Raw genomic sequence first — 24,255 nt, forward strand, 5'->3', positions numbered from 1 at the left:
GATGTTCCCTGGGGGTGGGTTCACTGGGGGTGTCTGGGACTGGGGGGCCGTTGCCCCCCTCTGGAGGTGCTTGGGTTGCCTCGGGGGGTGGACTGCTGGCGGTTGTGAGTGGGGCCCCTTGGGGATCTTGGCGGCAGCCATGGGTCACTGCCTGGCGGCTGCAATGCCCCTGAGCGGGTCTGGGTGGGGGCCTGGGGGCTCGGGGTTTGGGGGTGGCCGGCCCCGTGTGGGGATCTGGGCGGGGCCTTGGGGGTTCGGGTCCTGACATGTATGCTGCCGGGAAGAAGGCAGGGACACCCAGCAGTGCCTGGCTCGGGTTCGGGGGCCTCAGGTAGACCTTGGCTCCTCTGCCGTTCCATCACAGGGGAGGGGGAGGTCCAGGAGGGGGAGGACCCAACCTTACCTGGATGTCCCATGTCTTATATATTCTGGAAGTTGTGCAAATGCAGGGGTGGGCATAGATATTCTGCTGGGGTGGGGCTGGGTTGGAGCCCTCGGACTCCGTGAGGCTCTGTAATGCTGCTGCTTTGGGCCCTGGCAGGATGGGCTGGGGTCTCCATGCCCTGGGTGGCAGTTTGACAACAGAGGTGCCTATTGGGGCCAGTAGGGGAGCTGGCTCCCTGGAGGGCTAAGCCCAACCAGCCATTCCTCCCCATCCCCGCATATTTCTCACCTCCTGCTCCCTCACATCATCACACAAACATACACATAGGACCTTGGGGGGTAGGCAAGTCAGGGAGTGCGGGTATGGACCCCATTTCCGCATTCCTGTGGAAACCTGCCCCCCAATTTTATTTGCACCTTATACACTTCCACTGACGACATTCCACACAAACACACACTTAGGGCCTTGGGAGTGAGCACATTCAACGGCATTTGGCAGGGGGATATTTCAGCCTCCTCCCGAGTGCCGGTGCCCACTTCCAATTTTAAACCGCACTTAGACACTGATGGCTGAGGGTGTAAGTGGGGTGGTGCAGTGGCATCAGCTGGCATAAGCTGGATGATGCCCGCACTGCCCACTCACCACAGCCATGGAATACACCTCATGATCACACAACACTATATTGGAGCAGGCGGAGGGAGACTAGGGGTCTTAGCCACCTCTGTTGTTGCTAGGCTTCCTGGGGCTGGAGGCTAGGAGGGAGATCTGGCCGTCTGGTTGGGGTCTGGGGTGGTGGGTTGCTGTGCTCAGCGTTGGGCGGGGGAGCCTGCTCATCAGCACCCCAGCAGAAAGGGTCAAACTCTGGTTACCGGTGATGGTTGTACCCAATGTGCAGCAGTATCGGGACCAGAGTGAATAGGGTGTGTATGGGGAGCATGAGTGGGTGTCCGGCGTGCATTTTTGTAAGTCTTGGGTTGTATGTGCATGTGTGAGAATGAGGGAGGGAGCGTGTGACTGTGTTTGTGTATGACTGTATATGTCAGGTGGGGCCTTTGGGTCCTCCCCTCTCCTGGAACTTCTCTTGATGATATAGATCTCTGTCCCCCCTCCCCCTGCCACACCTGGTGTGGGGGCTTGTGCCTTGGTCTGCCTGAGTGTTCGTGGCAACCGGGTCTGGGGGTTTTAAGATTTTGGCATCTGCCTGTTAGATCCCGGTGGCTGCCTGGTGGGGTCTGGGTCCCTGGGCTCTGCTGGGTCCCCGGCGGGGGTGGTCGCCCCTGGGTCCCGGGTCGCTGGGTCCCGGGCTCGGCCGGCTAGGGGGTGGGAGGCTGCGGGCGGGCATGTGGGCTTGCCGCTGATATCTCCAGGGACTCTGCCGGCTGCTGGTTGTGGCCCCCCGGGGCGATCCTCTGTGCCTCTCGGGGGGGGGGGGGGGGGGGGGGGGGGGGGCTTCCTGGTTGCAGTCTCCTTGGGGTTCCTGCGTTCCGGGGCAGCGCCTGGATCTCTGGGACTTGGAGCTCCCCCCGTCTCCTGCACATCTTCGGGGGGCGGATCTGTGGTCCCTCACACTCTCTGTTGGGCGCTCCTATAGAAAAACCTTAAATAAACAAGCGCGTGTACACACACAGGTGCTCACATGGTGCTCTCAAAAGTATTGGCTTGGGCACGTTAAACACAGGTCTTAAGACTATGGTGGGCACTTAATGCGTTGTGATTTATTATCGTGATTCTTCAGTTAAGCAATATTGATTATATATATATATATATTTTCTTTTCATCAAGTTGACGCAGTGATAGGTAGATCTTGTTGTATTGTTGTTGTGTCCCTTTTTTTGTGTCCTTTTGTTTTTTTTTGTCTTTTTTTTCTGCAGGTCTAGAAGCAGACTCTTGTTCATTTTTGTTTATTTTTGTGGACCCCCCCCCCCCCCCCTCTCTCTCTCCCCACCTTTTCTTTTCCTTTCTCTTTCACCTCTGTCTCCGTGTCTGGTCGGAATTACAAAGCATTCAACAACAATAACAATAAAGTTTTAAGTATCAGGCGTGACATTAAAAGCAAATGCTTTGATGCTCCACCTGAGAATAAATCTGTAAGGCTTGTCACCAGCATTCAGACATCAATTCTGCTTGCTTCACAGCCAGACAGGACACGTTAAAAAAAAAAAAAAGAAAAAAAAAAAAAGAAGCTGGGGAGCTCTGTGCAAGGGGATGGCAGTGAGGTGGTATGGTCCCCGATCCAATCAGGTTTCAACATCAACTGGAACTGTCAGCCATGCTTCTGGCTCTGAAACATTTCAGTCATTAATTGAGAGGACAGCACGTGTTAGTGCACACAGACAACACACTGGTGGTGTCATTTATAAACAAACAGGGAGGAAGACGCTATCGTCCTCTACTGAATCTGACTTATACATTGCTAAATTGGTGCAATCTTAATTTTCTGTCTCTCAGAGCAGTTTACATCCCTGGTTGCCTGAAACACAGGGCAGACTTGCCCTCGAGGGGCAGACCCCTGTCAAGGGAATGGAGACTTCACCCTGAGTTGGTGTCCTGGATCTGGCTGAGGTTCAGCGGGGCAATGGTGGATATCTTTGCGTTGAGCGAGAACACACACTGTTCCCTGTTCTTCTCCTTAACAGATCAGACTGCTGTGGGGCCACCACACAGCGTCACACTCGTTTGACTTTACAGGAGTGATTCGATGTGTCTTCAGCCGGGCCACACGAGGGTGGGATGTCCCGTAGTACCTCCATTGTACCTGGTTGTTCTCCTTCAGGGAACTGTGGTTATATGCATATCATAATTGGGGCTCAACAGGTTGAGCGGGTTGTCCAGTAATCGGAAGGTTGCATGTTCGATCCCGGCTCTGGACAGAGAATTCTGCCGTTGTGTCCTTGGGCAAGACACTTAACACCCCTTGCCTGCTGGTGGTGGTCGGAGGGACCGGTGGCGCATGTGCTCAGCAGCCTCGCCTCTGTCAGTGCGCCCCAGGGCAGCTGTGGCTACATCATAGCTCATCACCATCAGTGTGTGAATGAGTGTGTGAATGGATGAATGATACACTGTAGTGTAAAGTGCTTTGGAGTCCTTACTCTGAGAGGCGCTATACAAGTGCGGGTCATTTATCATTTATAATGTTTCATCAAATTATCAGGCTGAATTTGTAGCTAAAACCAACAAAACTGAACATAATATGAACAAAAGATTTTTAACTTTTGCTGAAGTTATCTCACTGACTAACAAAGGATCACTATTTTAATGGTTTATCCATCTGTCGATCTCACGCTCCATCTTTCTCTCACTCGTGAACAAGACCCCAAGTTACTTAAACTTCTCCACTTGGGGCAGGACCTCATCCCTGACCTGGAGAAGGCATTTTACCCTTTTCCGAATCAAGACCATGGTCTCAGATTTAGAGGAGCTGTTCCCTTCATTAAAATCTAAATTGATTTATAACTTATTTGAAGTACGTTTTTTTAAAATGATGGTTCTGTCTCTCACTGTTCAAATAAACTTACCAATGGTTTTAAAAGCGACCAGTTCCTGTTTTAGTCTGTAGGAGAAAACCATTGCATGTACGGGGAAAACATGCTAACTCTATGTCAGGGGTCGGCAACCTGTTCCCATCAAAGAGCCATTATTACCCGTTTCCCACAGTAAAGAAAGCACTGGGAGCCACAGCAGCCGCTGTGTTGTGGGCGGGGCCTACCCTCAGACATCTGAGAGCTGCTTTAACCAATCACAACAGGTGACAGCAGCCGGTACCGGTCGCTCGTGTACGTCAAAGTTATCTTTCATAAGACGATAACCAATAAAAGGATTTATATAAAATGGATCCAGAAATTGTAGCCCGTCTCTGCCTACAATATTTTGATATTTTTCACCCTGTTGGTGGTTTTACTGAGCAGGTGCCACTTTTGTCATACGTTTCTTTTTAAAACATGTTTAGACTGTTCAGAATACAAATCCAGGCTCTGTCACGTTTGATTGTTGTAATTAAACTTTGTAGGTGGGGAAGGTCAGAAAAGGATCCGATCATTTTGTTTTTCCCTCATTTACAGCGACAGAGAGAACGGTGCAGTGCGCCTGGCTCTGGTGTTAATCATGTTAAATTATATCTCTTTGCAACAATTTTCACAAGAAAACAGAACAGTTAAAAGCAGGGCTTGTGTTGTGTTGACCGGACAGATCCCGTATTTGGCCGTTTATTTTGACGGAGAAAGAATAGAAAGAATTACCCCGACGCAAGCAGACGAACTGACACTTTATACGTTATGCACATCGCAGATGTAGCTAGGGTTGTCACGGTATGAAAATTTAACCTCACGGTTATTGTGACCAAAATTATCACGGTTTTCGGTATTATCGCGGTATTTTTTAAACGGTGTTGCATATGTTCAGAAAGCATTGATAGTCCTGTTCTACACAAACTGAAATAGGTTTGAAAAGATTTAGCAGTGTTTATTAAACCTAAAATAACACAAAGCCTTAGCAAAAGTGCAACTTTTCACAAGTAAAGGAACAAATAGCTTCTTTTTCTGGAACATGTTACAGTAGTCAGTGCAGGTTTAAATTATACAAATCCAAACATTCAAACCATAAACAATATGTAAACAAATCAAAGAAACACCACTTGTTTTCTCATAACCTTGTTTTCTTCATTATCAAAATGAAAATCTAAAACTCCAGTCCACACTTGACTTGAGCACTGTACAAGTCAACCTTAAAAAAATATGTATTTAAAATAAATAGCCACTTTAAACAAATTACTAAAATAACTACTACACTACTTAATCAAATCCAAATGTTCAAGTATAAATGGCATTGAATAAGTAAACAAATCCATGACAAGGAACTAATTGTATATTTCTCTTCATCATCAACAAATAAGATGCTTCATCCAGCAACAGGGTGTCCGTGACACGGTTTAAATGCTGGCAGAGGACGCTGCGCCTGCAGTATATAGTGACTCGTTGCATTCTCCCTCAGCCAAAAGTCCTCGCGTCATGCATTTAAGCTAAAATGCTAATGTTAACTTACCTTGCACTGGCTGTAGAGACGTGGGTGATGGTCACGCAGATGTGCCATTAGATTCGAAGTGTTGCTGCCTTTTGCAGACACTTGTTTCCTGCGCGTTCTGCAAACGGGATAGCCGTCTTCTATTAACTGTCCCTCAGCGTTTTTCAGAAATCCCAAATATGCCCATACTTCCGAGTTAGTCTTCTTTGAGGGCTGATGGATGTCCTGGGCGCTGCCGTCTCCTCCTTCGGCCATTATTTCAGCTTCAAAGTTTTGGTGCCGTTGCAAACTAAAAAGTGCGTGTGCGCGCCGCGGGAACTTCAGCTGAAGCGACGGTGGCTGGTAAGGGTCACCGCGCTGAAACCGCGTCCACGGTAAACCCACCGAGATAATTTAGTTTTTTAAAAACTGGATGGTTATTTTTATTGTCAACTTTTTTACCGGGGTTTACCGCTATACCGGTTACCGTGACAACCCTAGATGTAGCTAAATCATTCAAGAAAAGATTCCCATCTGAACATCTGAGCTGGACACTACTCAGCGCAGTTCACTGTCAGCGTGCACTACATACAAGTGCTGGCCAGTAAATTAGAATATCATCAAAAGGTTGAAAATATTTCAGTAATTCCATTCAAAACGTGAAACTTGTACATTATATTCATGCAATGCACACAGACCAATGTATTTCCAATGTTCATTACATTTAAATTTGATATTCATAAGTGACAACTAATGAAAACTCCAAATTTGGTATCTCAAAAAATTAGAATATTCTGAAAAGGCTGAATATAGAAGACACCTGCTGCCACTCTAATCAGCTGATTTACTCAAAACACCTGCAAAGGCCTTTAAAAGGTCCCTCAGTCTTGTTTTGAAGGCACCACAATCATGGGGAAGACTTCTGACTTAACAGCTGTCCAAAAGACAATCATTGACACCTTGCACAAGGAGGGCAAGACACAAAAGGTGATTGCTAAAGAAGCTGGCTGTTCGCAGAGCTCTGTGTCCAAGCACATTAACAGACAGGCGAAGGGACGGAAAAAATGTGGTAGAAAAAAGTGTACAAGCTCTAGGGATAACCGCACCCTGCAGAGAATTGTGACGACAAACCCATTCAAAAATGTGGGGGAGATCCACAAAGAGTGGACTGCAGCTGGAGTCAGCGCTTCAAGAACCACCACGAGGAGACTCATGAAAGACATGGGATTCAGGTGTCGCATTCCGTGTGTCAAGCCACTCTTGAACAAGAAACAGCGCAAGAAGCGTCTCGCCTGGGCCAAGGACAAAAAGGACTGGACTGATGCTGAGTGGTCCAAAGTTATGTTTTCTGATGAAAGCAAGTTCTGCATTTCCTTTGGAAATCAAGGACCCAGAGTCTGGAGGAAGAGCGGAGAAGCACAGAATCCACATTGCATGAGGTCCAGTGTAAAGTTTCCACCGTCAGTGATGGTGTGGGGTGCCATGTCATCTGCCGGTGTTGGCCCACTCTGTTTCCTGAGGTCCAGGGTCAATGCAGCCGTCTACCAGGAAGTTTTAGAGCACTTCATGCTTCCTGCTGCTGACCAACTTTATGGGGATGCAGACTTCACCTTTCAACAGGACTTGGCACCTGCACACAGTGCCAAAACCACCAGCACCTGGTTCAAGGACCATGGTATCCCTGTCCTTGATTGGCCAGCAAACTCGCCTGACCTTAACCCCATAGAAAATCTATGGGGTATTGTGAAGCGGAGGATGCAATACGCTAGACCCAACAATGCAGAGGAGCTGAAGACGACTATCAGAGCAACCTGGGCTCTCATAACACCTGAGCAGTGCCACAGACTGATCGAGTCCATGCCACGCCGCATTACTGCAGTTATTGAGGCAAAAGGAGCCCCGACTAAGTATTGAGTGCTATACATGCACATTCTTTTCATGTTCATTCTTTTCAGTTGGCCAACATTAGAGAAACAAACATTTTTTCATTGGCCTTTAGAATATTCTAATTTTCTGAGATACCAGATTTGATGTTTTCATTGGTTGTCACCTATAAATATCAAAATTAAACGTAATGAACATTGGAAATACATTGGTCTGTGTGCATTGCATGAATATAATGCACAAGTTTCACGTTTTGAATGGAATTACTGAAATATTTTCAACCTTTTGATGATATTCTAATTTACTGGCCAGCACTTGTATGTGAAAAGGCTGGTGCTGAAATTTACACCCTAAAACGTATTTGAGGAACCAATATTACCACTAACTAATTACTCTGCAACTCTATGTCCAGTTTTGTTCTAGCATCCACTTCCGGGTTCCATTTGGCTGTTTCCATTGAAGCTGGTGTGTCTGTTATGACTGTGTTACCCGTGTGTGCGTCATGTTTTTGCTCTGAGTGCTGTGTGTCGTGTTCAGATGGATCATGGTTGTTTTAAATAAATGTTTGTGGAGCTCTGTGCCATCTGTTGTATATGGACAGAGACTGTGTGCAGTACCAGTTGTTTTATTAATGATTTGTATGTAACAGTGGCTGTGTGGCCATCATCTCAGTGTAAATATTAAAACTAACTGAAACTCATTCTCCCATCTCCATGGTGATGCTGACACACTGAGCAGCAGACCAGTGCAGGTAAAAATGTGTCCTACAGTCCTAATGTGCAAACATAATGGAAACTTTTAGGAACAAAACAAATTTTCAGTTATTCTAAAAGCTGCAAGTTTTCATTAAATCCAGCTGTTCCCAGGCTGCTGCACATGTACTGAGCTGGCTCCACAGTCCCCAGAGCTTTCAGCATAAAGGACAAATCTCATCCACCCCCGCTGTCCTCCACTTTATCAGGTCTGCCAGGCTAGTGCCTGGTTGAGCCTCTTTTCTCTTTCAGAATGACTTCAGTGCTTTTGGGCAGACATTTAGTAGATAGAAGACAATCTTTATTATCATTGTACGACATTAATACATAGCACGTAAATTAGTGGAACATCTCTCTTACTGCACATTATAAACCAAGTATGATAAACAGTAAGTTAAAAATAACACTCAAAACTGTACACGGATATGCAGGTGTTCACTAGCAGCCCAGTAATATGACATACGAGGTCTAGTGAATACACCAGTCTAATCATCCCCGATACCTCTATTGCATTTGGGTGGTGCTCCTTTCACTTTCAGCATCATAGTACTGAAACTTTTTACAAAGTACCATCAGACTCACAACTTTAGACTATAAGAAACAAAAACACTGCAGGTGTAAACAGTCACCTGTTTATCACCTGAGGAGATGCTTGTTTTTGTTCAGGGTTAGTTGGTTTGAACATGCTCTGCTCTGATTGGCTGTTACCACGCCAGATAAGCAAACCTTTATGGATAGATGGATAATAAGAGACAAAAACAATACAAAACAACAACAAAAAAGGTTGTTTAATGGACATTCTCTGGAATACAGAAGCAAACTAAAGAAATTATTTTAATATCAGTTGTTGGAGAAACAATTTGGCAAATCCAGACAATTTTCCAGTAACCAATGAGCTCATGGTTCTTTTTTCAAACATTTTTTCATTTTTCTTCTGCTCTAATCCATAGTGTGCTGGGAATATTACATGTTATTAAATCTTTTTTAAAAACTTCAAAGAGATTATTGTGAATTAGGATGATTGAAATAAATGTTAGTGGTTACATTTGATCATTAAAATATTTGAGATAGATAGATAGATAGATAGATAGATAGATAGATAGATAGATAGATAGATGATAGATAGATAGATAGATAGATAGATAGATAGATAGATAGATAGATAGATATAGTTTTAAAAGGTTTTGTTTTGTAGAAAAGCTTTCTGACATTTGCTCAAAGTAATCAACATTTGGAATCCATGTGAACCCAACTCTTCATTCACGTCACTATGACTGGCCCTTCTTTTTTTTCAGTCCTTTAAATGAAGACTGTTAAAAATCTGAAAATCAAACCCATCTAACAAACCAGAAAATCATTTTTAACAGGAAAAAGAAGTTGAGTCAAACACTGAGTCAACTGAAACAACTTTAAGAGATAAAACTTTCCTGTGGTGTTTTTGTGGTGGCAGCATTTAAAACATGTTGGTGAGAAGAGTCTGAATCCCCTGACTTCTAACCTTAACCCCAACCCAACATTCAAAGATTACACCTAAAACAATGATCCGAGTTCGCAGGAACTCAGACTTGTTGATGTTGAATCAGATGTGAGCAAAGATCCACTGGAGGATTAAAACCTAAACATCTCAGCACAGATAGAGCGTAAACACTCAGTGATGAAGCTGAAAGAAGAAGAAAAAGCTGAGTTCAGGAGCTGGAAACAGTTGCGTTCAGGAGTCTGCTGCTCCTTTGACCTGAATCTATTCACCTCTCCACCTGTCATCACACTATTGACTCCTTCAGGCTCTCATCTTGTGGAACGTCCTGGTCATTAGGAGAAGGAGCAGAATGAAGGAGAACCTCCCTTTGAAGCTCCACATGGACGGCATTATCCTCATCTGAAACATTCTTCTCGTCTCCATACAGCTGATTGATACGTTTACATAGAAGTCCTTCTGTCTCTGGTGGGGCTAACTTATCACACTGTCCCTCTGTCTTCTCCTTGAACTTGTAGGATGCCAGTTTGACCGTCCTCTGCAGGAGATGCTTCCTAAAGGCTCTCTGGATTTTTGTTGCTGCTACCTCTTCCTGTTTCCTCCGCAGAGTGCTACTGATTGGTTCATACGCCACCTGAAAAGAAACATTTAAATTTAGATAATTTACATGACAGCGCTCATTTCCTGACATCTGGACATCTCGCCTCAGATTGACCGACAGCAACACGCCTCTACCACTGACTGTTTACTTAAAGGCGTTGATATTTTTTCATGTTGGGAAGTTGCTAATGCTATTGATTAGCTAGCCCTTCTGGATGCTAAATCGACAACAGCCTTCCCCGTCATTAGCCAAGATGGGTGAGTTCATGAATGCTGATTTTCATTGTGACATATATCTGACTGGCTGTTCAAACCTGAGTGTTTAACAACAGTAGAGGACTGTTTTCATGTACAGCCTGCATGTAAAACTCTGTGACCAACCACATTTAAAAAACAATAAGTAAAAAAATTCTCAATTCTTAAAATATCAAAAAAATGATGAGAACAAAACCTGAGTATTGTTAGCCATAAATTTCTCCTCCATGCTGGCCCTTAAAGTGTCCATCGCCTCTGAGTCGCCCAAAACCTGGTAATATACCATAATACAACACATTATGGTACAATTTAATACATGTATTATAATAAAATATAGCACATTATTGTACAATAGTGTTTTTACTGATATTACCTCTGCAGTGAGCGCTAGCAGGATGTCCAAACAGTACAGTTTGTCTCCAGGAACCAGAGGTAGATCCATCTGGATCAGTTTGACGGTGTTGGGTTTGGGAATCCTCAGAGGTTCCTGCAGAGCATCACAGAAGTCTGACAGCTTCCTATAAAACACGTCAGATTCAAATTAGGTTCAGTAGTTGAACAGGAAGCCTCAGCCTGCAAGTGAACCACCAGGTAAGACTCACCCGTAGTGTATAAACTGAGAGGCGTCTGGGTCAAATTTCTGCCAGGTTTCATAGAACATGTCAAAATCTTCATCAGACAGTGGGTCCGCACTCTCCTCTGTGGCCACGTTAAAGTTCTCCAATATGATGGCAATGTACATGTTGACCACCACAAGGAAAGACATGATGATGTAGGAAGTGAAGAAAATGATGCCTATTGCTGGGTTGCCACAGTTGCCTCTGACAAGGGATCCGGGGTTCTCCAGGTCTGGATCACAGTCTGGTGGACTGTTCAAAATGGGTAACAGCAAACCATCCCATCCAGCTGACGTAGTAATCGTGAACAGACATATCATACTGTTCCCAAAGTTCTCAAAATTGAACATGTCATCCATCATGCCTTCCTTCTTCACATAGGCAAAGTTAGACATTCCAAAGATAGAGAAGATGAACATGATGAGGAATAGTAGGAGGCCAATGTTGAAGAGGGCTGGAAGTGACATCAGCAAGGCAAATAACAGTGTCCGGATTCCTTTGGCTCCACGAATGAGACGAAGAATTCGACCAATGCGAGCCAATCGGATCACGCGGAAAAGAGTTGGCGAAACAAAATACTTCTCAATGAGATCAGAGAGAAACATACCTGTAGAGAGGAAGGAAGGAAGGAAGGAAGGAAGGAAGGAAGGGGGTGGATGGAAGAAAGGAAATGAGAGACAGAGGGAAGGGAGAAAAGAAGAAAGAAAAGTGAAGGGAGGGTAAGCAGAGTGAGAGAAAAAAGGAAGCAAGAATAAAATGGAGGGTTATGGTTGGAGAGAACAATGTTTGTGATGCTGAGGAGGAAGTAGTTTTTCTGTGAGAAAACCCAAACATTTGTTTAAACTCTGAAACCTGCTCACCAAGAATGGACAGGATGACCACCACAAAGTCAAAGATGTTCCAGCCAATGCCAAAGTAGTAGTGCCGGAGCGCGATGAGCTTCAGAATGCACTCAGCTGTGAAGACGACAATGAAGACAAAGTTGATCCAGAACAAGATGAACTCCATCTCCTCACTCTGCTCATCAGATTCCACCATCATCGTAGCCATGTTGAGGCAGATTAGCACCATGATGAAGATGTCAAAAAACTGCTTGTTGACCAGGTCAAAGACCAATCCCTGAAACTTGTTCTGGACAAACAGAAACAGAAAAGCCGGACCACGTTAGTGCCTGAATCTAGTTCTACCTCTCATTGCAGTCTGGATTTGATAAAGTATGGACGGACGTCGGAGCCGACCTCAGGTCGAGGAATTGGTTTCTGAGGTTTCTTGGAGCCCAGTTTTTTCATTGCATTGTAGTATTTTTTCTGCTCTTCAGTCATGAAGAGATCTTTCCCTCCAAGGTAAATACAGACACACACAAAATTAACTGGCAGTTAAAGAAATAATCCATTGTCAGATTTTCTGGTTCCTTCAGAGAGAAGACGCTTATCTTTGATTTCTGCTGGTTGAAGTTGTCGATGATGACTCCAATGAAGAGGTTGAGGGTGAAAAATGAGCCAAAGATGATGAAGCAAACAAAGTACAAGTACATGTAGAGGTTGTCTTCATACACTGGTTGGGACTCCACCTACACTCCAGTGTGGTAACCATAGTAATGAGAGACAAACCAGCATCAATTAATGTGTAATGACTTTCTGTTGTAGCAAGATATTGATTAAATCGTACCATCTTCATCACCATAAGGTTCTGTCCCACTAAAGTATCATTACCATTACAAGTAAGAGTATCAGTACCAGGAAGAGTACCAGTAACATCACCAGTATAAGTATTTCTGACCTCTCTGGAGTCCACGGCTGCATACATAATATCCATCCAGCCTTTAAACGTGGCCTGAAGAAAACAAAAACATTTGTTTAATGCAGCTGGATAAAGTCCCACAACTGTTAGCTGGCCAGAAACCAGTACAAAGTCCTGTGATATTAATGAAACCAGTGTGAATCATATGTCACAGTTCAGACTGACCACTTGCAGCAGAGACAGGTAACCCATCCCCACGTTATCAAAGTTGATCTTGAGGTTTTTCCAGCGGACTTCTGTGAAGTTTGCCTCAATCAACTCAAAGCACTGAGTCTTATTGTTGACTTGGTCAAAATGGAAGTACTCCTCTGATGTCTCGTTGAAACAGTAATAAAACTTCCCTGCAAACAGGTTCACACCCATGATGCTGAAGATCAGCCAGAAGATCAAACACACCAGCATGACGTTGAAGATAGAGGGAATGGCTCCAACCAGTGCATTAACCACAACCTGTAGATCCAAAAGAGCAGCAACCAATCAAAAATAAGCACCTGAGCATGTTGGTAAGAAGAGGCTAAGTTACTATTAAATGACTTTATTGAGTTGGATGTGAGATAGAAGGTTTAGGGTCAAACTGGCCTGACTACAAATTGTAATTTTGATTACAATGAAATTTCAGCCGAACGAACTTGGTTTAACAAAGAGGTTTTAAAATTTTATTTTGGTTTGTCATTATGCACATAGTTTTTTTGTAAAAGTCCAAGATTAATTTTGTGTTTTCAGCCTCTTAGAGAACTGTCATGTTCTGTGTCCTTGTGGTCCCCAGCCCCCCTCCAGGTTCCCCTCCAGGTTCCCCTCATGTGTCCCCAAGCCTCAGTGTCCCTTCTTGTCCCCAGCCCCCTCCTGGTTTCCCTCATGTTCCCCCCTAGCGTTTCTGTATCCTTTTGGTTCCCCAGCCCCTCCAGGTTTTCCCCTAGACACTCTGTAGTTTTCTATAGGTTCAGGTTTTTCATTTTATTAGTCTCCTTTAGTGTGTATGTTTCCCTTCCCCACTTGTTTATTAGTCTCCCTCACTCCTCAGGTCATTAGTTATTTATCTTTGGTTCTCTTGTGCCCTTAGTCTTTTCAGTTTAGTTATTTAGAGATTCACAGGTAATTGGTTTATCCCCTCCTCTGCTTGGTTTTCCCTTCCCATTTAGTTAATTAATCTCACCAGTCTCTCCTCGGTTCTCTCTCCCCATGCACCTGCTCCTCGTCTCCCAATCACCCAGCCCCTGTGTATATAACCCTGTCTGTGTTTTTGACGGAGAGGAGCCGCTGGGAGCCTCATGTTGGAGACAAACAAACTGGATATAAGCTGGGGACTTGAAAAAGCTGACTGCTGCAGTTGGAAGTAATCCTTGAATTAATGGTGGTTGGCCAGTTGGAGAAGGGAGCATTCCTAGGCATAAGGTTGGGTTGTGAGTTGCTGGATAAATGGAAGAGGGAATTAATGAATCAGAAAGTGACACGTGTAGCAAAAAACACGGCTTTTGGAGATTTTAAAGCACAGAGTTTTGGGTTAAATCAATTCAAATATTGTTTAAATGTGACAGATTCATCGGTTCCCCCATGGATGTTTTCTGTTCCAGATGTAGATCTATCCTTACAGCAGATTCCGAGGAGTAAAGATAGGTTTAATTCTGAGTGGTTCATGGTACAAGAATTATTAGATAAATACAAGGATAGTTTGGTTTTATATACAGATGGATCTAAAGATCCTTGTAGCGGAAGGACGAGTGCTGCAGTGAATATTCCAAGGTGGAAGATTCAGATTAGAAAGATGTTGTCAGATTATCTTGCAGTGTATACTGCTGAATTAGTTGCAATTATACTTGAACTGAATTGGATGAATGAAAATGATGCAAAATGTATGGAGAAAATGACCATAGTTTCTGATAGTCAAGCAGTGCTACTCCGTATTGAAACAGGAAATTCATGTAGGAAAGATCTGTTGAATAACGTTTATCTCCTTCTGTTGCAGTTAATGAACAAAAACATAAAGGTTATATTTATTTGGATTCCTGCCCATGTAGGTGTGGAAGTTAATGAAGAAGCTGATATTTTGGCCAAACAAGCACTAAGATCAGAAGAGATAAATATACATATCCCAGTTAGTTGAGCAGAAGGGAAATCATACATATATTTAAACGTTTTACAACTGTGGCAGGACTGTTGGGATATTCGTGATACTGGGAGACATTTGTATAATATTCAAAATAGGGTTGCATATAAGATAATTATTGAGGGAAATCATAGACAAGAATCGGTTTTGTCTAGATTGAGGATAGACCATACAGGTTTAAATTATTCACTTAAGAAAATTGGAAAACATTAGTCGGGTTTGTGTGATTATTGTGGAAACAAGAAACTGTGAAACAGGTTTTATAGAATGTCAGCAATATGTGGAGCAGAGAATTGGACTTAAGTTAATCATGGATAAGGAGAACAAAGTGTTATCACTTTGTACCCTTTTGGGAGACTCAAGCATATTAATTAGGAAAGTGTTGATGCAATATTTGATGGGTACTAAACAATTTTTTCAAATTTAAAAGTATTGATTAATTTGCTGAAATTAGTAGGTTAGTGTTGTTCAATGTAAAGTTTCCTCTGATCATTTTGTTGATGAGTATTACTCCAGTTTGGGCGGTAATGCCCCGGAACTGGTGGCCAACTGCCAATAATTTCAACAGAAGAAGTGTTTTTGTCGGTCCGTTGTCGTATGTCAGCGTTGTTTTGTCCCTCCACTAGGTCTCTAGCTTTGTGCTCTATAAAGGGAGCTTTTGGTTTATTTGGCTTCCTGCCCTTTTTGGATTTTTGGATTATCGTCCTAAATAAAGGATTTTACTTTTGCACAACCGCTCCTGCCTCGTGTTGTTCTGGTGTCTGCATCTTGGGTCCTAACCCCCTCCCACTCTCAACGTGACAAGAACTTTGGCTGGAAATGTTTGAAAAGGTTTTGGATCACCTAGCTGTTGGAGAAACTGGTTTCATTTGTTTCAGGCTTGGTGCATCCTTAATTCACAACTGGTATGTTTATAGAGTATATTAACTCACTGGTGTGTACACACACACACACACACACACAAACCACTTTCTTACCTTCATCCCCTCAAAGCGAGACAGGGCCCTCAGGGGCCTCAGAGCTCTCAGTGTCCTCAGAGATTTGATGGCTCCCAGCTCAGAGTAACCCAGGATGTTTGCTGTCAGTGACACCAGGGACACCTTCAAAAGAAGAGGTGAGTTTAGATGTGAGCACATTCGGTAGGTGTGCCTCTGAAACAGCCTGAGTAGTGAGCTGCAGAGCCCTCTGTTGGAAGATGCTCCACTGCAGATACATTTAATCAAACAATACCACCATGCATCCCTTATAGATGTCATCATTAGCTATTTAAAATAGTCTGGTACATTTTCATTATACTAAATGTATTTAAACTTGTTTTGCTTTTTTAAAATGAGAGTCACAACACAAGAACCACTGTAATCAACAGGAAAGTAAGGCAGAAACTGAGCAGTTCCTTACATCAACAATGAGGAAGTCTAGCCAGCACCAGGCATTTGTGAAGTAGACCTTGAATCCATAGGCGGCCCACTTCAGAAGCATCTCCACTACAAACACATAGGTGAACACCTGATCTGCATACTCCAGAATGACCTTGATAACCTGACGTTGCTCCATGTAGATGTCCTCAAATGCCTGTTAATATAATGATTGAAGTTACCAGCTGGACAGGTGTGCACAGTCAGCACCATCAGGCTTTTAATGTGTATCAACTGCAGGCCGTCTTTAAAATAAACATTCCAATTCTTGTCCCAACAATATTTCTCTGTTCAGATAGACAGGGGTTTCAGGTCTTAATCTGGTGTGTGTGTGTGTGTGTGTGTGTGTGTGTGTGTGTGTGTGTGTGTGTGTGTGTGTGTGACTATGATATGTTCCTGAATCCCATAAGAGAGCGGGACATGGGTTGAATTAATCAGACATGAAGGTAAAACAGGAAGTAGTTTCTGGAGCTCATAAGGCCAATTTTCTCTGTTTTCTGTTTACCAAAAATAATGGAGAGGCTAGTTCTCACCTGTGTATGATTAGCAGTCATGTTAGTAGTCACAGTGTCAGCCATGTTTGTAGTCGACTAACAGATTAGTAGGCTACTCTCAGGCCTGTTAGCTCCCACCACCTGTTACACATCAGATGTAACAAACTGGCTGGCAAGAGACTGAGCAGCAGTTTAAACAAACATAAACAAACAACGCGTGTTAAAGAAAGCCACAGAAGGTCAGTCTGAACAGATTTAGAATCAAAACTCATCCTACTGAAATCAACAATCTACATGTTTACCAGAGCTCCGCTGCTCAGCAGGATCATGAAGATGATGAAGGTCTCAAAGTAGTTGTGTTCCACAATGGAGAAGCAGGTTTTCCTAAAGTTGTACCAGACTTTTCCTCGGGGTTGGGATGTGTCTATGTTCAGAAACGGGCAGCGACTATAACACTCTGAGAACACACACACACACACACACACACACACACACACACACACGCACACGCACAGGCACACGTTAAACCACATGTTGATCAGTTCCCATCAGAACATTTTTAGAAACCATATTCAAACATTTTGTGTGTTTTCTGTTGGTGTGATCACAGCCATGTAACACACTACTCCTCTCAAATGATGTTACCACTACAGCTGCTTCATTGATCACACTGTTCATGATTTCTGTGTGAGTGATTATCTACTGTAAGGAACGCGTTTTGTCTGATTCATTTGTACATATCTAAAGTTTTTGGTCTGAGCTGACACGGTCAGCAAGGTTTTAGACTGTTTTAACATGAAATCATTTAACCCCTTAAAACGCTAGTTTCCGTGTGTGTGTGTGTGTGTGTGTGTGTGTGTGTGTGTGTGTGTGTGTGTGTGTGTGTGTGTGTGTGTGTGTGTGTGTGTGTGTGTGTGTGTGTGTGTGTGTGTGTGTGTGTGTGTGTGTGTGTGTGTGTGTGTGTGTGTGTGTGTGTGTGTGTGTGTGTGTGTGTGTGTGTGTGTGTGTGTGTGTGTGTGTGTGTGTGTGTTGTATACTTTCAGTGTAGCAGTCCTCTGGAGAGTTTTCTTTGTCCTCATCCTCTGGGTCCTGGTGGACCTCATCAGGCTTCTGTACTGTGCTGCAGACAGATATCTTCTCACCCTGAACCAACACAACTGATCAGCTGACCCATGAGTAAAACATTCAGAGCTTCACTAGAACACCTTTTATTGTTCTTGGTCATCAAACTCGAAGACAACAAATTTAAATGAGAAGAAGCAACATTGGAACATTAAGCTTTACTTGCGACAGTTTCTCTTCATCCTCCTCCTCCTCTTCTTCATCTTCAGCCATGTCAGTATCAGACTCAGCCTGGGCAATGGGGACCTTCAGGGATGTGATATTACAGTAGTAGCTGGTCGGATTGTCGTGGCTACCAGTGGAGGGTGGTACTATGGGTTGGTCTGAGGTCACATAAGTCAGTGCTAAAACCTCCTTTGTCATGTTGTCATCCTCAGAGTTTACAGCTGAAAAGATTTGTTCAAAAATGACAATGTCATGTAATGATACAAAAAAACTAACGTATTCTGGCCACAAGAGGCAGAGTGGGCTGGGCGACTTTTCGTTAATCCTGTTAAGGGGAATTTTAGCACATGCTGGCTCAAATGAACGATTTAAAATATGGAAAAGTTGCATTTTTTTCCTTTAAGGCTGTAAAGCAAAATGCTTAAAATCTTTCAAAGGATGTGATTCTTTTCTATACCCACTGTAGTTTAGGTTTTTACTGATGTTGCTTCGCTGTCTTAAGGCTTATCCAGATCACATGTTTACTCCGATTGAAACCGTGCCCCTACCGGTGCTGTCAGAGTTCTTTCTGATCTTCTTTCCCATTAGAGAGCAGATGTTGTCCAGAAACCAGGCCTTGATCCAGGCCACACCCCTGTTGATCCTGTTGATGGCAATTTGGAGATTGTTTTCTCCTTCATCTTCTGTAACTGCAAGATTGTCACCACTGAATGAGCTCAACAGCAAGGCCAGGAACAGATTCAGGACCTGAAATGAGGCCAGGGACATAGTTGGGTCCTGAAGAGTCTAGGAACAAGTTAGGAACTGTTAAGGAAACATAGTCCTTAAGGTTAGCCCTTGGTTTCACTTTAATTCCCCCCTCACTAACACACTTCCTGAGAGACTGATTCTGGTTATTGGCAGCTCCCTATGAATAAAGGTGGCATAGAGGCACCACCAATCATTATAAAATGCATGCAGATGTCTCAGGTCCTCTCCCTAGCTGGATCAGTAATGCCATGTTTATCTGCATGTCTTTTCCAGGACAGCTCCCAGAAACATGGGGCTTCACATATGTTGTCAAATGTTTTGGGGTAAAACATGGTCTGATTCAACGAGACTCTATCCATCCCACCTTGGATGGTGCAGCTCCTCTAACAGCTGAATTGATTAGTTCTTCTAAACAATGATAATTCAGGGTCCAGATCTGGAGGTAGAGTTGTTGTCCTACACATCTCTCTGCGGCTTCTCTGACTTTATCCTCCCAAATGTCCATTAAGACGGTTTTCTCAGCCACGAGCCAAATTAACCAAACATCTAAATCAGTAAATTGTGATAATCTCACAGGAATAAATACTGATATTGTATTTAAACAAATGACCAACCTGTCTTGTCTGCTGCAGTCATTAGGCAAGAGACAGTGGAGTCACATACGTACATCCCTGCTAACAATCAGACTTGATCTGATCTGAACTTATTGTCCTTTTTGTGTGGGAGTTTCACATAGGTTTACTAGTGAACTGATTGTATATAAAAAACTGAATTGAATTAAACAAGATTAGGACCTAAAATAAGGCAAGTAACAATCTGACATTTAATCCATACCCAGAACCCCTGAGTGCAGCTTTCAGACCAGAACTTATTTAAGCTGGGTAACCCTGATTTATCCAGACATGAGTCAAAATCTAACCGGACTCACCACAAGGTTTCCAATAACCAGAACCATCATGAAGACAATCAGACACATTGCCTGACCCGAGACTTCCATGCAGTCCCACATGGTTTCTATCCATTCGCCACATAAGATCCTGAAGATGATGAGGAAGGAGTGAAAAAAGTCATTCATGTGCCAGCGAGGAAGCTCACAGCTTTCTGAAATTCGACAGACACAGTCTTCATAGTTCTTGCCAAACAGCTGCATGCCAACAACAGCGAAGATGAAAACAATGATGGCAAGAACCAGCGTCAGGTTCCCCAGAGCGCCCACAGAGTTCCCGATGATCTTTATTAACATGTTGAGGGTCGGCCACGATTTGGCTAGCTTAAACACTCGCATCTGGACATGAGACAGTGAGGGAGGAGAGAAAACGCTGTTATGCAGCTATTATGTCACTGTTAGCCACATGACTCAATACTAAAAATGTACTGACCAATCGAAAGGAGCGTAGCACAGACAGACCCTGGACATCGGCTAATCCCAACTCAACCAGACTCATGGTGACAATGATGCTATCAAATATGTTCCATCCGACCTGTAGTCATGGCAACAAAAAGGCCTTGTTATCCTTGACAATAGTTTTGGTTAGATTTTACCTCTGAAACAGGAACTCTTACCTGGAAGTAGTTATATGGATCCATTGCAAGCAGTTTGAGGACCATCTCAGCTGTAAAGATTCCTGTGAAGACCTGAAGTTCAGAGGTCATGGGTCAAGCTCATGTGGCAAAACTGCACTAATAACAATTCCTAACACTTGAACATTAATGCAGGAGATTAATCTTGATTTTTGTTCTGGTGAGTGTGTTAGAAGTGATTACATACATATAAGATGATAATTCATCATCAACAAAATACAAGTGTGAGTTCATCGAGGTCTGAAGCCATCATGGCAGTTTCATCATCACAATACAGGACAACCTTTTAGTCTATTCACTGATCTTTATGAGTTCTGCAGCTTAAATATTTTAATTCATATTACATAATGCATCTAGTTTATACTGCAGTTAAGAAAATGTAATGGTAAATTGAGACAGGACTGGATAAGCCATTGCAACCATAACTTTTCAAAAGCCCTTTGTGGGAAATTTTGCTTTTAACATGTTTTTTCCCCTAGTGTTTGATGTGTTGTAGTTTTAAGTGTTCGAAATAAAGCAAATAAATGAAATTAAATGCACCCTAACCCTTAACCATGGCCTTCTCCCGCCCCTTATGCCACAAACAGCATCAACACTCCTATCATGATGTTGGTTCACTGATTAAACTTCTTTGGTTTTCTTTCAAAGTTTCGTTTAAAATTCAATTATTATCATTATTAAATGAAAAAATAATTTGGTAACTTTATGTTTCGCTCCTCTGCCACTGACCAGGTTTCCAATGACCAATAGCTCATCAAATTCCTCCGACATTGGGTAATGCTCCATGGCCATGAAGACAGTGTTGAGCACGATGCAGATGGTGATGGCAAGATCAACAAAGGGGTCCATCACAAAGGTGTAGAGCAGCTTTTTTACCGATATCCAACAGCCACAACAGTTCCACTTCAGGAAGATGTCAGCAAAAGCATACCACCATGGAGGGCATGACCTCTGATCATCCTCAAACTCTGAAAAATAAAACTGCTCAGTAAAACAAGCTGCAAAACCATCACGGCTGACAAAAAATTAAGAAGAAAATAAAAATATAAAAAAGAAGTGGTCACATTGACCCTACGATGGCCGCTTATCGGGGTCGTGTCGCGGGGGCAGCAGTCTAAAGACTAATTTATACTTCTCTGTCAGCTCCATGAGGGAGAAACACGCACGCACGCACAGATAGAGATGTTTCGCTCTCTGACTTCGTCTCCTGGGGATTGTTGCAAAGCAATTCCTTGCAGGACAACAGAGGGCGAAGTGCTGTTCTGTGGTATCTTGTCATGTATCCGGTCCAAAATAGTGCATTTTTTATTGTGTTTATATTGTGGTTTTTGTTTTTCAGCGACATTTTAACAGGGAAAAATTTGTCCCTCATTCTCCTCCACCTCTTCATGCGCTCTCCACCTCTAAACCTACTTTTTCCATCATTTTCGTCCACGAATAAAACGCTTGCTGCGCATCTTTTAACTCCTCCAGTCATGGGTGAAATTTTCCACGAGGTATTCTTCAATCTGCTCCGTGTCTGCTGCTAGATATCTTCTTCCCCCTTTAAGTTTTCGAGGGCGCAATGGTGGAGCTGTCGATGACAACGGCATCCTGACCAATCACAAGCTTGCGTTCTTTGGCTCGTTGGATGGATGTTTAGAAAAGAGAGCTCGACTCCGTCCGTCCTTGCGAGCCTGCTGGAGAGCCCTGGAAAGGACGGAAAATGGCGTCCCAACACAGACGGAGAAGTACAAATTAGGCTGAAGCAGGGAGGCCCAGACTTCCCTTTCCCCAGCCACTCGGACCAGCTCCTCCGGGGGATTCCCAAAGCCTAATTAATACTTCACCATCTGCGTCGGAATAGACGCACGCAATGCCATTATCCGTCCTAACAACTAATTAGTAAGAAAAGAGCTTCAGCAGAACCAGATTTGGTGGCCTTCTGTCTTTAAACTGACTCGTGGCTTAAAGGAAGGACTGGGCCAGGGTTAATGAGGTCAGTAGGACCTACTTACCATCCATGGCAATGTGCTCCTGTTCATGGCTCTTTGTTGCTGAATTCTTTTGTGAAATGGAATCTTGTTTTTCAGAGAGCGCCGCCCTGAGGGCTGCCTGCTGTAAAGACACAACAAACATTCAGTTTGATGTCCGAGGAACACTGTAGATGGTTTCACCCTTCATAACGAACCTCCTCTTCTCTTTTCTTCAGTGCCTCCAAGATCTGAGCATACTCCTCTTCCTTCTGAATGGCTTCAGCAATGGTGGCTTCATTCTGCTCGGCATACGCCATGGCAACCACAGCTAGGATCAAGTTGACAAGGTAGAATGAACCAAGGAAGATGACAACCACGAAGAAGATCATGTATGTTTTCCCCGCTGCACGAAGAGTCTGCAGAGAAACATGAGCAAAGACCGCAAAGAGGAGGAGAGCTGTTAAAACGTCATCGCATGTTTTCACCTCGCTTCTTTCCCTGTGCGTCTGGCTTAGGACCTCAACTTATCTTGAGCACAAAAAAAATGCACTTGATTTCTGCTCCAACTTATGTGCAAAATTTGCACCAACTATGTCTTCATTCACAGCTCCAGCAAACCTTTTTATTATAGACCCCTTACCATCGAGCTCAGTTGGTGTGAGCAGTTTGTATTACTTGTGCATCAGAGAGTGAACTTAAAATGACATTCCACCACAAACAGCTGGCTCATCTCTGAGGCATATGTCTCCATTTGACAGATGGTGAGCACCCACAAAATCTGTACTAATCATTTAGTGAACCAAAGCCCATGTAACACCTAACAATAGTGATTCAAATGTTTTCTTGTCATAAACATCGATTGTTCACACGTTTATAACACTTAATAGCATCTTCAATGTTGATTTGAGTCAAGCGAAGATTTTACACCGTGTTGAAGCAGTTATGATGGTCAATCACCTCAGTTTATCTAAAATGAAAGATCACTGAGAACATGCTGCTGGGGTCAGTTTAATACTGACCAGTTGGAACAGGTTCTCCCAGAAGTCCTGGGTCATGAGTCTGAACAGAGACAGAAAGGCCCAACCGAAGGAGTCGTAGCTGGTGTAGCCGTAGTTTGGGTTTCTCCCCGCCTTCATACAAATATAGCCATCTGGACAAACTCTGAAACAATCATCAGGATCATCCTCATCTTCATAATCAACAACAGCAACAACAACAATAATAATGTTTATTTGTAGGTACCCAGCATCAGAGCCATTTCCACACACCAGAGCATCGAGTGCGCCCGGCAGGTAGTAATGGTTTGCTGTTGGACAGAAAAGCAAACTTTAAACGACTATTTCAGAAAGCAGATGAAATCCAAACATCCTAAACTCTCATCTACCTGGGTTGGTAATGTGTTCATAGAAGTTGAAGTCAGTGCTGTTGTCATTATAGGTGTCGTTGCCATAGAAACTGCTGTTGAGAGCTCCAGCTGATGTGTGGTTGTTTAGTGGTGGAATCAGAACACATTTTTGTCTCAAGTTTCCCATGAAAAGCTGAAGACCAATCAGAGCAAAGACACTGAGGCAGAACACAGTCAGAATCATGACATCACCCAGCTTCTTCACTGATTGGATGAGAGCTCCAACGATTGTCTTCAAACCTGCAGAGAAGCAGTTTTAGGACCAACTAACCAACATGGACTGTTTCTGTCAGGGCAAACAATAAGTAAACTAATGCAACACGCTGATAGCGTAGGATTTTATAATTATACCTTTCAGATAATGTATATTATATAATCTGGTAAGACCATTGAAGCAGGTTGTTGGGCAGAATTTGTGTCCAAAAGGACATCTGTGTGATATTTCTAACTAAAAGAATAAATATTAACCTGTTTCCTTAACTAAACAAACAAAGTATTGTTT

At 43.4% G+C, this 24,255-nt stretch overlaps 1 protein-coding gene across 3 annotated transcripts in view; it reads right to left on the reverse strand.

Moving 5' to 3' along the window:
- Window positions 1-9,015: 9,015 nt before the first annotated feature.
- scn4ab (sodium channel, voltage-gated, type IV, alpha, b) overlaps window positions 9,016-24,255 on the reverse strand; it is a 41,233-nt gene continuing 25,993 nt past the window's right edge. For 2 of the 3 annotated variants that reach the window (XM_070552125.1, XM_070552124.1), the window contains exons 8-31: window positions 23,733-23,993; window positions 23,591-23,654; window positions 23,368-23,509; window positions 22,564-22,764; window positions 22,391-22,490; window positions 21,123-21,361; window positions 20,376-20,447; window positions 20,192-20,293; window positions 19,741-20,097; window positions 18,611-18,809; window positions 18,060-18,283; window positions 17,813-17,918; window positions 17,078-17,232; window positions 16,265-16,438; window positions 15,844-15,966; window positions 12,928-13,212; window positions 12,742-12,795; window positions 12,395-12,532; window positions 12,201-12,305; window positions 11,823-12,093; window positions 10,948-11,569; window positions 10,719-10,863; window positions 10,542-10,616; window positions 9,016-10,124 (exon numbers count right to left, since the gene is read on the reverse strand). In XM_070552125.1, the coding sequence (XP_070408226.1) occupies window positions 9,777-10,124; window positions 10,542-10,616; window positions 10,719-10,863; window positions 10,948-11,569; window positions 11,823-12,093; window positions 12,201-12,305; window positions 12,395-12,532; window positions 12,742-12,795; window positions 12,928-13,212; window positions 15,844-15,966; window positions 16,265-16,438; window positions 17,078-17,232; window positions 17,813-17,918; window positions 18,060-18,283; window positions 18,611-18,809; window positions 19,741-20,097; window positions 20,192-20,293; window positions 20,376-20,447; window positions 21,123-21,361; window positions 22,391-22,490; window positions 22,564-22,764; window positions 23,368-23,509; window positions 23,591-23,654; window positions 23,733-23,993 (4,562 nt within the window). In that variant the 3' untranslated portion in view covers window positions 9,016-9,776. The remainder of the gene's footprint in view (window positions 10,125-10,541; window positions 10,617-10,718; window positions 10,864-10,947; window positions 11,570-11,822; window positions 12,094-12,200; window positions 12,306-12,394; window positions 12,533-12,741; window positions 12,796-12,927; window positions 13,213-15,843; window positions 15,967-16,264; window positions 16,439-17,077; window positions 17,233-17,812; window positions 17,919-18,059; window positions 18,284-18,610; window positions 18,810-19,740; window positions 20,098-20,191; window positions 20,294-20,375; window positions 20,448-21,122; window positions 21,362-22,390; window positions 22,491-22,563; window positions 22,765-23,367; window positions 23,510-23,590; window positions 23,655-23,732; window positions 23,994-24,255) is intronic. The other variant, XR_011520830.1, reaches the window with a different exon arrangement.

The sequence above is a fragment of the Nothobranchius furzeri genome, chromosome 6, assembly GCF_043380555.1.
Source record: "Nothobranchius furzeri strain GRZ-AD chromosome 6, NfurGRZ-RIMD1, whole genome shotgun sequence".
Classification (NCBI taxonomy): domain Eukaryota; kingdom Metazoa; phylum Chordata; class Actinopteri; order Cyprinodontiformes; family Nothobranchiidae; genus Nothobranchius; species Nothobranchius furzeri.